We start from the raw sequence: 11,638 nt of genomic DNA, 5'->3' as shown, positions 1-11,638 counted from the left end.
TGAGAGAGAGATATATATAAATATAAATATAAATATATATATATATATATAGTATCAAGACGGAGGACCTGGGCAGTCTCCTAGTCCCCGGCATGTCAAGACTGCTCACCAACACAAACACAGTAACATGCAGGAAGTCAAGTGTGCAGAACCACCTTGCGGAGCCCAGCACCCGGCCCTAGAGAACAGGTGGCTGACCCAGGAGTTGCCTGAGCCTCAGCAGGAGCTGCATCCAATGCCGCTATCAGTTTCGGATGGACTCTGTGACAGGTTCTGGGGTCAGAGAAAGGCCTATCCTGGTTAGGGTGCCAGCAGGGTGGCCACAGCCCATGCCCACTTCCTGCCAAGGTTGCAAGCCCTCTGCCTCATCTGCCTCCTTCCCTTCTGGAGGGCACCAACAGTGCACAGGGCGCACTGATGCTAACACCTTCGTCATTTTACAATAGTGGGAACAAGGCTTCGCGGGACCAGGCAGCTTGTCAAAGTCCCAGGGCTGTAAGGCAGACCAGAGCCCAAAGCCCTGATGTGTCTGGCCAGCGCAGCGAGGTTTTCCAAAGCCATTCTCTCCAGGAGCTCCCTGACTTCTCATTGTAATGTACTACTTAAAACTCTTTCTAAGTGAAGTAGCTTGTAAATTTTTTATTTGATGGAAAAAACCCAACAACCTGCTAGTGAGGGACTTTGGTAAAAATGTTCACCCTGAATCATCCATACCTCTGACTCCCTTTTTAGGTTCCAACAAATAAGGGAAATTACAGAACAAATTAAATACCATGAAGACTCACTCAGACAAATCCAGAGCATGGGACACTCTGACGACCAGGCTCTTCAAAATGATGAGTGAGGAGGAAGATGGTGGGACCCTGTGACTACTGAGAGCCTGACTCAATGCTGTTCTGGGGAGCCCAATAAGACAGCTGTCAAGGTACTTTCAGGACAGGTGGGAAAGTTAAGTGTGGACTGTGCAGGAGAAGCTATGGCAGAATGACCTTCACTTTCTGGGATGTGAGCAACAGGCTCCTGGTTATGCAGGTGGCCCTCATTCCTAGGGGAGTGTGTGAGATGAGCCATCACACTAAAAATACTAACAATAACATACGGACCCCACACAGAAACATGTATGGAAGGAGAATCTATTCACTGCGTCTCTCCATTCTTTTAAGTTTCATCAATAGTCATGAGCTCAAAGCCTCCAAATTTGGAGCCTTGAAATACCCTTGTCTCCATGAGCAGTCTACATGGGAAGGGCCCAACAGGCCCCACAAACCTGTAAGATTAAAGAAGGGGCAGGCTTCTCCTTGGCCAAAGCCCTCCCTGTGCTGCATGACTGGCAAGCCTGGGTTGGCAGGGGAGGTCCCTCTGGGAGGCTGGGGCCCTGTGCAGGACTGCTTTGGGATGACGAAGTCTGGGCAAGGGCAACTCTGAACAACCCTGCCCTGACTCCAAAGGATTTTAAAGACTTTATACTAATTCCCAGAACGAGCCAAAAGGCTGCTGGAAGGGACAACACATATCAATTGGAATGAGGCCAACCCTTCCAACTTCACTCTGGGGAGCTCAGTAATGAAGACACTCAAGGCAAAGTGCGAGGAATCAAGGTCAAAGGCAAAGCCAGGTGGGAGTGGGGAGGTAGGGGGAACAGCTGCCCCCAAATGGCCCAAATCTCAGCAGATAGAGGCTTTGGGAAGTGACCAAGCCACACAAGTTCCATAAGTGGTACTGAGGTTCATGAGCTCTGATTAAAAAAAAGATAACAGTCTCTGGAGCAAAGGGGACATAGGCAGCGGGGAAATGAAGGGCGGTTGCAGCCTTGAGCCCAGAGGATCAACTGTGCTCTGGCATCTCAAAGTTGGTCCCCTATGCTCAGGGTGAAGTCTGCAAAGCCACACATCTGTGTCACCACTGCAGTTTCCCTATCAGTTCTGGCTGCTTTTATGCCCCAAGTTTCAAGGCCAGCCCAGAGCCTTTCTGACAGGAAGACCTGGCCCAGCACTCTGTTCCTCCTGGCTCCAGAGTTCTCAGGATAAAGGGCCCACCACCCCTCAGAAGAGGAGCCACAATCAGGCCTCGGGCCAACATCCCCATGATACCCAGTGCAATGAGTGTGAGTGACAGCAAGCAGCAGGCAGATATACAAACATACAGAACTTACTCGCAGCAGGAGCTGTGTCATTTGGAAAGGTCTGTGAACCTGCCTTGAAATCATGAAAGCTGAACATGAAACTTTTCCTTCTGCTGCTCTCCGCCTGAGGAACCCCAGCAAACCCACACAGTTGACCTGTTAAAACTCAGCTGGGGCACTGGGAATGAACCCCAGCTTGGCTCCCCCTGCCCTTTCTTTCTACAGGGGGTCACCCTTGTATCCCTCACTTTTTTACTTGATCCTGTTTTCAACAAAAAATAAATACACAAACATGTTAAAATTCACAGCTTATGATAGACCATGTTACATGCATTTAGTGGACCAAACAAATGTTTAGTGACACCACACAATCTCCTAAGCTATTTGGGGAAGCTTATAATTATAATACAAGAGATTGTTAAAGGAATGGCAAAATGTCACCCACAGGACCCCTCAGGCAGAGGTGGAGAGGTCACCTGCCCACATCTCAAAGCTGAGTAGCTGGATCCCATCACTTCTCCTCTGCCACTGCCGAAACCAAAGCCATTGGAGGCACAGGTTCAGCTACTAGGTTCCTGCTAGGAAGTCACCACTGGCTCCCTGTGCCCTGCCAAGTCCCGGCCCCCGTCTGTCCAATGTACAAATCTCACCCCATGATGTCACTTCCCGCTGCTATGCCAGGCAGGAAAATGCTCCTTCATCCCTCTCCGGTTGAGCACCCACTGAGTCTTCAGGGCCTGTCTCTGCCACCAGGCGCTCATGACCCGGCAGCCCCTGGCAGGACGCACTGCTTTCCTGAGAGTGCTGCACCGTCACACCGTGGCGGTGTACATCATCACATACACACTTTCACTTCTGCTTGCCACGTGCTGCACAGACAGACATGCTCTCTATGGCACCGAGTCAGAATTATTTCTCTTTTCCCAGGTCAAGAGTATGGACTGCCCAACGGCCACAGAAATTCCACGTCCCCAGACCAGCACCTCAAGAGAGCACCTGGGGATGCCCTCCTGTGTGTACACAAGGTCATGGTTAGGAGATGGACACCCACCTCCTGGCGCACAGCCAAGCACACAGCTGCACAGTACAAATGGAGGCTAGGGGACCTGCTGCTCTTGGTCACGCCTTGTGGGCACACAGAGTACACTACTCCACTCTCAAGCTCCACATTTCTGGTCCCCAAATCATCCAGGTCGGTTGTCAACTCCTTCACCTGTTCTTGGTTGGCCCACTGTCCTTTCAGAGGAAAAGGGAGGCAAAGCTGCATACCCTGGTCAGTTTATTTGGGTCTTGTGCCCTGACAATGGGCAAGAGGCTGCCCTACCAGAACCAAAAGGACTCACTCAGGGACCTCCCAGGTCCCTCTGCTATGTTACATTACACAACTCTGTCCCCTAGACTTAGCTGTGGGTGGGTACCTTGGCAGTGTCGGGTGCAACTGCACATGGGGCAGACATCTCTATAGCCGAGACAACTCCAACCTCTTTTCAGGTCAGCCAACCATTCCCAACTACAGGCACTGCTTGCACTTACAAATGGAGTGACCTCCAGGTTCACTGGGAAACCAGCTGTTTAAAGAAGGAACCACCTCCCCAGAGGTCAGTGCCCTGGGTACAAAGTAAAGCTCCTGAGTCCACCTAATGCTTTTTCACTCAAGCTGGACTTGCAACAGAGAGTCTTGAATGTAGTGCAAAAACACAACGGATGCTACCATCATGTTTAGCTGCCTGGTTTGAGTGCTCCAGGGAAGGTTTGGACCTCATCCCTCCCTGGCAGGCAGATGACAGCCCTGCCCCTCTCCTTAGTCCTCAGGACACCTGCCCCTCCACTCAGCACGGTGGCTGTCAGTGGTCTAGTGGGGCTGGGGCCTGAGAAGCCTAAGGACTTTCCAGCCCTGTGGTCTCCAGCACATCCAGCTTCTTTCATCACTGACAAGTGGAGGGGCTGTAGGAGACCCTCCTGGAACACTGTCTATACTTCCAAGTGGAGAACCCTAGCACCAGTCACTGCCGCCCAACGAGGGTAGATTTTGGCTGATGACAATGGAGGCCAGGGCTCCCAGGCTGCCTTCAGAGCTGTGTTTCTCTCACTGCCACTTCCCAGCAAGGATGCTGAAGCCTGGGCTCAAACTGTCTCTGATAAGCAAGAGACAGAACAGTAACTCACACTAAGACAGCACTGCCAGAGCGGTCCCTGCCCCACCCCATCACAGCTGCAGGACAAGAAAAGGGCAGAAGCCAGGACCAGAGGAGAAAGCAAGCTCAAGGGAGGGCGGGGGGGAACCCCAGGACACCCCAGACCTTCCTGGGCTCCTCCTCTCTCATTGGGACGCACAGGTGAACAACTCAGAGCCCTGGCATGAAGGAGAACGCCCCAGTCAGCAGAGAAAAAGACACAAAACCAGAAAAGGTTACGTGGAAGCAAAAGGTACAGTTGAAGAACAAACTAAGATGCACAAGTGGGGATTCAGTTAGCAGGAGCTTCCGGGGAGCCAGGCACATGTCCGAGGAAGAAGGACAAGTCGGGACTGAGGATGTGAGGTGGGTGCTCAATGGAGGCTGAGGCGGCAGGACATGCAGGGCAATGGGAACCCAGCTCAGCAATGCAACTGGAGGTACAGAGGGGAAGAGAGCAAGGGACATGCCAGACACTGGGCACATCTCAGTTTGAACAAAGACTAGAGCTACAGCCTGACCAGCCCAGAAAGATACGGGTAACAGGATGGGCCTGTGTGGGTCAGGGAGGAGCCCCGGAGGCAGGGAGACTGCTGGGGACCTGGGTGGGACAGCCCAGGAGGGGTAAAGGAAGACCAGCCAGGGCAGAGAGAACAGAGAGAAGCTGAGTTTTCAGCTTGTACAACTGAGAGTGGGTGTTGCCCTTCACCAAGAAAAGAAACACGGTGGTAGCTCTGTGGGGTGGAGAGGGCACTAATGGCCACCAGGACATCCCCACTCCAGCCAGTCCTTCTGAGATGCAGCCTTATGGCGTGTCAGCATCCACTCAGCAACCAAGTCTCACCTGCATCCAAACGTGGTCTGCAGCAAAGTTGTAATTCCCACGCAGAAGAAAATGGTCCCGATGAGCTGGCTTGTGGCCCACTGGTCATACCCCACACACATGGCATCGGCCAGCAGAAAGGGCACTGCGATAGTGCCGCTGAAGCAGGTCAGATAGTGCTACAGGCAGGAGGAGAGATGGAGCGGGAAAGAGTGAGGCCTCATGCTTTCCCTGACCACATCCTAACCGTCTCCAAAGCTTCCTGTGGCATCCACAGGGCCATTTCTTCTCTGTCCTGTTAACATGTGCAACTACTCATACATTCTTGAAACAAAGCCAAGTTATTCATACTGTATTTCTGATTTACTAGTGTTTTACAGCTATATCTGTTGAATAGTTACTCCATGGCTTTTCTGTTTGTGTGTATAGTGTTTTCCATCTTTTTCTGTGGTCTTGCAATATTTAGCAAATACAGGTATTATCTGTTTCAGTCAGGTCAGGTTCAAGGGCACAGTGACTGCAGGAGTTGCTCAGGAGAAACCGTGTTCAGCTCTTTGGGGGCCCTGTCAGAGCTTCCCTTTCATCCCCGGGTGTCTGGTGTTATTTCTGTTCTGCGAACATCCTGCTTTTCTTCCAATCCTGCCCACATTTCTCATGCTCACTGCCTGCAGCCCACAGAGCCCCGCAGCACTGGTGCTTCTGGGCACAGACATGGCTGCTCAGAGCATGCACAAGTGTGTGTGCTCCTGCATGTGCCACAGGAGCAGAATGCAGGTGGGCTTTCCTATTTGACTAAGGGAGATTTCCAGGAACATCTATAGTAGAAAGCCTTTTAAAAAAGCATTTTCTGGCACCTATTCTGGGACTGTTGGCCAGGGTTAACTTGTTTGGCCAGAGCAAACAGCTCCTTTGGCTCTGACTCCTCCTTCACTGCACATGCTCCAGCCAGGCTGCCCGAGCTCTGCAAACCCAGTCACAGCACCGTTGGGCAGCAGGCCCAGCCCCACTTCCAAGCCAATAAATGTCTGGGCCCTGAAACCCATCTTCACAGCATCTGAGAAATCTCGGGTGAATTGACTGCAAAAGCCTGACAAAGGAAGCATGGAAAGTCTTTGGAAAGGGGTCCAGGCCAAAACACAAAGCAACTGCAGCCAGGAGGTAACACTGAGAAAAGACACAGCATTTTCCCTGTGCATGCCTCAAAAAACTAAAACTAGAATTCCATTCGACCCAGCCATTCCCCTTCTAGTTGTCTTCCTGAAAGAGCTAAAAACATCACAGTGGTACATGCATAGCCATGTACACAGAAGCACAACTTATTACAGCTAAACCTTGGAAGCAGCCTCTACGCCTGCCCAACAACAGATGACTAAATAAAGTATGCTATTTATAATAGAGTACTGAAGCCAGATTTAAAGGAAAACATGTCTTTCTCAGGTTTTCTCTCCTAGATTATCTTCTTCTGTAGCTGTAACTCTTTATTCTGGTACAGATAAAAATGACAACTATGTCTTGCAAGCAAAGTTTACGACATGGTTCTCATGATTCATAAGACACTGTCCTCTTACAAGGCTCCATTACAAAGCTATCTGCCCTTGCCTTGCTCCAATAAACTCACTTGCTTCGTCACTACAAAGACCACCCCCCACACTTCGATCAAATACATAAAAGCTAGACTTTTTCTTTGGTCAATGCTCTTTCTTTGGACTGCAGTCCATTGAGCTGGTGTACAACTTAAAATAATCCTGATTCCCACTGGTCTCTCCTGTCTCTTAGAATTCTACATTTCTGGCAACCACAATGGGACTGGAAACAGCAGAGTTGCTGTCTCCTTTACCTGCAGGCCTGAGGGGTGCCCGTGCTTCAGGAATCCTGAGACCTCTGGTATCACCAGGTGAGACTTCAGCTCTGAGAGGGAGTCTGCCCTCCCACAGCCTGGAACCCACTCCTGCCAGCATAACAGAGCCTATTGGGATTCAGGACAATTCCAGAACAGCATGCTACAGGACCAAGGTTTAGGAGCCCAGGGAGAAACTCTTCCAGTTAGGTCTGTAGGGGAGACTGATAACCTCCCAGGGTGTAACAAGTACTCCAGCTCCGGGGGAGTCAGAGGAAGCCTACAACTCCAGTGGAACTTGGAAGCAGCCTGAAAGCAGGAGTGGCTCACAGGTGAACTCAAACAGCTGGTAAGACAGCGCCACAACAAGAGTGACTCACAAAGCGGGTATGCCAGGAAATCAGACACAGGGAGCCTGGTTAAAACTCATACCCAGGTTGGAAAAAAAAACTGGAATGGGAAAATATATGATTGCATGTAAATAAATGAAATGAAACCAGTTGGGAAAACACCAGAGAATGTGGAGCAAAACATTAAGAAGAACACTCCCAGCTCTAAGAGCTACAAGGCCAGCACCTGCTCAGCATCACTAGCCCTGACACTGCCTGCACGTGTCTAAAAGACAAAACAACCCCAGCCTGGGGCTCCATGGTCAAAGCTGAAAAACTGCAACTACATTCTGCTAGACCTAAGGAGGTCTTACAGGAGGAATCAAGTAACAAATTTTAGCAAACTGATAAATGTACTTTTGGTTTCCAATTTGAGTTGATGTTTAATTGGTGTGCTTAAAACACTTCTTGTGCCTTGCAAATCTTTTTATTACAATTATAGGGTTAACTTCTCTCTACTCTGTTATAAAGATAAAAACACTAATTCAAAGTTACTTTGTCTGTGGGCAGCCAGTCAAATTTAAATCTAAAAACAAAGAAAAAAAGGCAGAAAAATATACTTTAAAGTCCAAGCAAGTGACTACAGCCAAGTTTGTTACAGGTTTGTAACAAATGAAACAGAAAAAAAATATTAAGGCTATAAATAGCCAAGGATTTAGCTCAGTGGTTCAGGCACCTGCCTTATAAGAGCAAGGACCAGAGTTTGATTCCTGGTACCAAGAAAGAAAAAAAAAAGGAAGGTTTTAAATATAAGAGATATAGACCTTTGATATGAGGATTTTATGTGATAAAAGTTTTGTCCTGTTAAAAAGTTTAGGAAAGATAATGGCAAGACTAAAAAGCTTATGTATGTCAAGAAAGCATGCAGAAGTGATTTATCAAAGAAAATATATGTTTGTGTGTTGGTTTGGTGAAAGCCCACGATGTTCCTTCCAAAAGCTCCTTGTGGCTCAAAAGACTTGATGAAGATCAGACCACTGCTAAAGCAAAAGTACTTGAGAAAGTGATTTGCATTATGACAGGATATAGGAAGAAAAGTGTCAAAACCTACCCCATTAAGATATGTGTTAAGGGTCAGGGATTTAGCTCAGTGGTTCAGTGTCTGTCTTGCAATCACAAGGACCTGAGTTCGATCCCCAGTACCCCCCCAAAAAGAAAAAAGATGTATGTTAAAGGCTGAGGATGTAGCTCAGTGGCACTGTGCCTGCCTCACAAACTCAAGTTCCTAAATTCAATCCTCAGTACCAAAAACAAAAAAGATGTATGTTTAAAAACTTCAAGAGGCCAGGGCTTGCCTTGCAAGCACAAGGACCCGAGTTCAATCCCGGGTACCAAAAAACAAACAAACAAACAAACAAATAAAAACTTCAAAAGAGGCTATTTGGAGAACTGTAAAATAAAGGTGACCCCCTCGGAGATTTAAAAACTCTTTGTAAAGTGGATTGGCCCTCCTTTGATATAGGGTGGCCAGTCAAAAAAGCCACTGATAGGGTAACAATTAGGAGTGTACACAGGGTGATAACCAGCAAAAAGGGACAGCTATGACAAACAAATCAGTTTCCCTACATTGACTCCTAGTTAAATATAGTTCAGACTTGACTGGCCTGGACATATCCCTGCTTAGAGGCCTATTACAAGACACTTATAGCCTAAGCCATGCCTAAAAAAAAAGAGAGAGGTGAATTGGCCTTATGGAGAGGCTTAACAACAACAAAAACACAGAGATCACTAAGGGGCAAAGACACAGGTACAAATAAAACTGGAGCCGAATCAAGCTGAGATCTGCCAACGGACCAAAGCTAGATTGGGATCAATGCGTGTGATATAAGAAATATGGACACTGAAAAGATGAGTGCCCAGAAAATGATGACAGAGATGATAATAAAAATTCCAAAGCTAAGAGCTAAGCCCCTAAAGCAAGCTACAAGTGGGGGAAGAGAAGCCCCTCCTTTGAGAAGGTGACCAAGAGGAAACATTTAAACAAAACAAGGAAGCCTTAACTCCGGCCCCAGACCTTAGGACTGCAGATAAAACCAAGCCTTTCTTCCCATAGGAACATAAACAAACAAACAAAAACAAACAAACAAAAATAGCCATTAAGAGTCTTAACTCAGGTCTTGAGATCCTGGCATCACCTGGTGACATACCTGTCAAAACAGTTAAGACTCTATGGCCCTGGGGTGGCCCCCTTCTGCTACGGCCCTGCTGTCACAGAAAGGCAGTAAGTTAGCCTTAGGAGAACAACTGACCATCTCATCTGAGTACCTTTGGCTGATAATAAAGAAAGAGAAAGAAAAGACAAAGAAAGGGGGGAGGGAAGGAAGAGGGAGAAAGAGCCTCCGTAATTACTTGTCACCCTTTTCCAAAGAGCCACTTATAATCCTGTAAGCGGGGAAGGGGGGCTAAAGAGACAGGAGGGAAAATCTTAGGGGACACAAGAGGCAGCTGCTGGCTTGTGTCATCTCCACCGTGACCCCTGGCTCATCTGCATGCCCCTTCCAGTAGAAGCTACAGAAGATGAAGTGGCCACTATCATAACAAGGTTTTCCTTCCTTCAAAAGACCTGAGCCAGAGATTTAGCTCAGTGGTGCTGCGCCTGCCTCACAAGCACAAGGTCCTGAGTCCTGGTACCAAAAAAAATAAATAAATAAATAAATAAAGAGAAAGAAAAAGGTAAGTAAGAGCTTCCTCTCCATCCCAGATACTACGAGGTCACCCATGTTTTATGGCAGAGCTTACCCTGGATGTGGCCTAGTTGATGTGGGCAGGGATAGGACATGAAAATTTATTTCTTTTTACTTTTTTTTTTTGGTACCAGGGATCAAACTCAGGACTTTACACTTGCAAGGCAGGCAGTGGCACCACTGAGCTAAATCCCCAGGCCTCCTTTTTACTCTTCTGCTTCCTCTAATCTTTTTTTTTCTATTTGTACTATCTTCTTTCCTCCTTTCATGTCATTTCTCTTGCTTGTTTTCTGAACATTTTTCTTTCTTTCTTTTCCTAGCTTTCTTCCGTTAGGAAATTGATGCTAAAAATTCATATTCATTATTCTTTTGTTTTGTTTTGTTTTCTGAAACAAGGTCTCACTGTTGAGGCTGGCCTTGAACTCACTATGTAGCCCAGGCAATCCTCCTACCTCAGCCTCCCGAGTGATGGAATCATAGGTGTATGCCACTGTGCCCAACCCACTCATTATTTTTAAGAGTGGTTTTGTAATAAAATTTTTAATAAATAAAAACCAAACTTGAATTTCCTAAAAATTCAGATGGTAGACAATTCAAGCTTTGCCAGTAGTTACACATCCTACAGGAAGCATCTTACCTGCAGCCCCAGAAATATGCACAGGTACCAGGGAGGAACATCTTCTATGGTATAGATCATGTCTGACCGTTGGGGGTCTAGACTGCCAGTGCTGTCCAGGGTTTCCGCGAGAGAGCTCTGTAGGCAAATGGGGGCAAGGAGAAGCTTAGCGAATGCCAGAAAACCATCAGTCCAGCACAGCCCCCACCACCCTGATGACAAGCGACTTCCTCCTGCTGTTCTGTAATCGTGAGCCGTAACCACCTCTGGTGCAAGGCTCAAGTACACTTGCTCAGTGGGACAGTCAATCCTCAGAATTTGGAGGTTCCATGCCCACTTGCTTAGAGCTGCTCCCCATGCCCGAGGACCCTCCTGCATGGACAGAGACCATGAAGACCATAAAGATCAAGAGGTGACACCTAGAGTGAGACCCAATGGAGACATGTAAAACATTTAGTCATTTTTCAAACTGATACCCCTCTAGCCCAAACCCACCCCTGTCCAGAGTGGATCTTTGTACTTAAAAATAAAGCCACAAAGTCCTGATACTTGAGGTTACAACCTAGACACTTCCAGTCGGGCACAGCAGTTCCTAGCACTGGGCCACAATCAGGAGACTCAAGGTAACCCGCCCCCCTCCACAGGAAGCCTCTCAAAGGAGGCTGCCAAGAGAAAGGAAACAACAGCCTGGGGGCCGAATCCCTTTAATACAAGAAGTGACACACCTCTGCCTAAAGGTAAATGTCTGAAGTAAACTGATATTTGATCTAATCTAACTGCAAACTGATGTGCCCTTTCAGGGAGAATTTTTTCTTCTGGCAGATTTGCACTATTGAACAGGTTCAATCTGACTGTGTGTGTCTTTTGAAAGTTTGGTAAAAATGGCAGAGAAACAGAGACAGACAGAAAATCTGTGTATGTATAAGATCCATGCCAGGGGATTTAGCTCAGCAGTTCGGTGCAAGGACCAGAGTTTGATCCCAGGTACCAAAA

The 11,638-nt window shown here is 47.7% G+C and overlaps 1 protein-coding gene across 2 annotated transcripts in view; it reads right to left on the bottom strand.

The window, feature by feature from the left end:
• Positions 1-11,638, bottom strand: part of Slc23a2 (solute carrier family 23 member 2) — a 114,256-nt gene that overhangs the window by 42,806 nt on the left and 59,812 nt on the right. For both annotated transcript variants that reach the window (XM_033761198.1, XM_010607533.2), the window contains exons 4-5: positions 10,667-10,783; positions 5,141-5,298 (exon numbers count right to left, since the gene is read on the bottom strand). In XM_033761198.1, the coding sequence (XP_033617089.1) occupies positions 5,141-5,298; positions 10,667-10,783 (275 nt within the window). The remainder of the gene's footprint in view (positions 1-5,140; positions 5,299-10,666; positions 10,784-11,638) is intronic.

Source organism: Fukomys damarensis, unplaced genomic scaffold (assembly GCF_012274545.1).
Source record: "Fukomys damarensis isolate Sample0158 unplaced genomic scaffold, DMR_v1.0_HiC HiC_scaffold_7, whole genome shotgun sequence".
NCBI lineage: Eukaryota > Metazoa > Chordata > Mammalia > Rodentia > Bathyergidae > Fukomys > Fukomys damarensis.
This window is presented reverse-complemented; position numbering and strand designations above follow the sequence as displayed.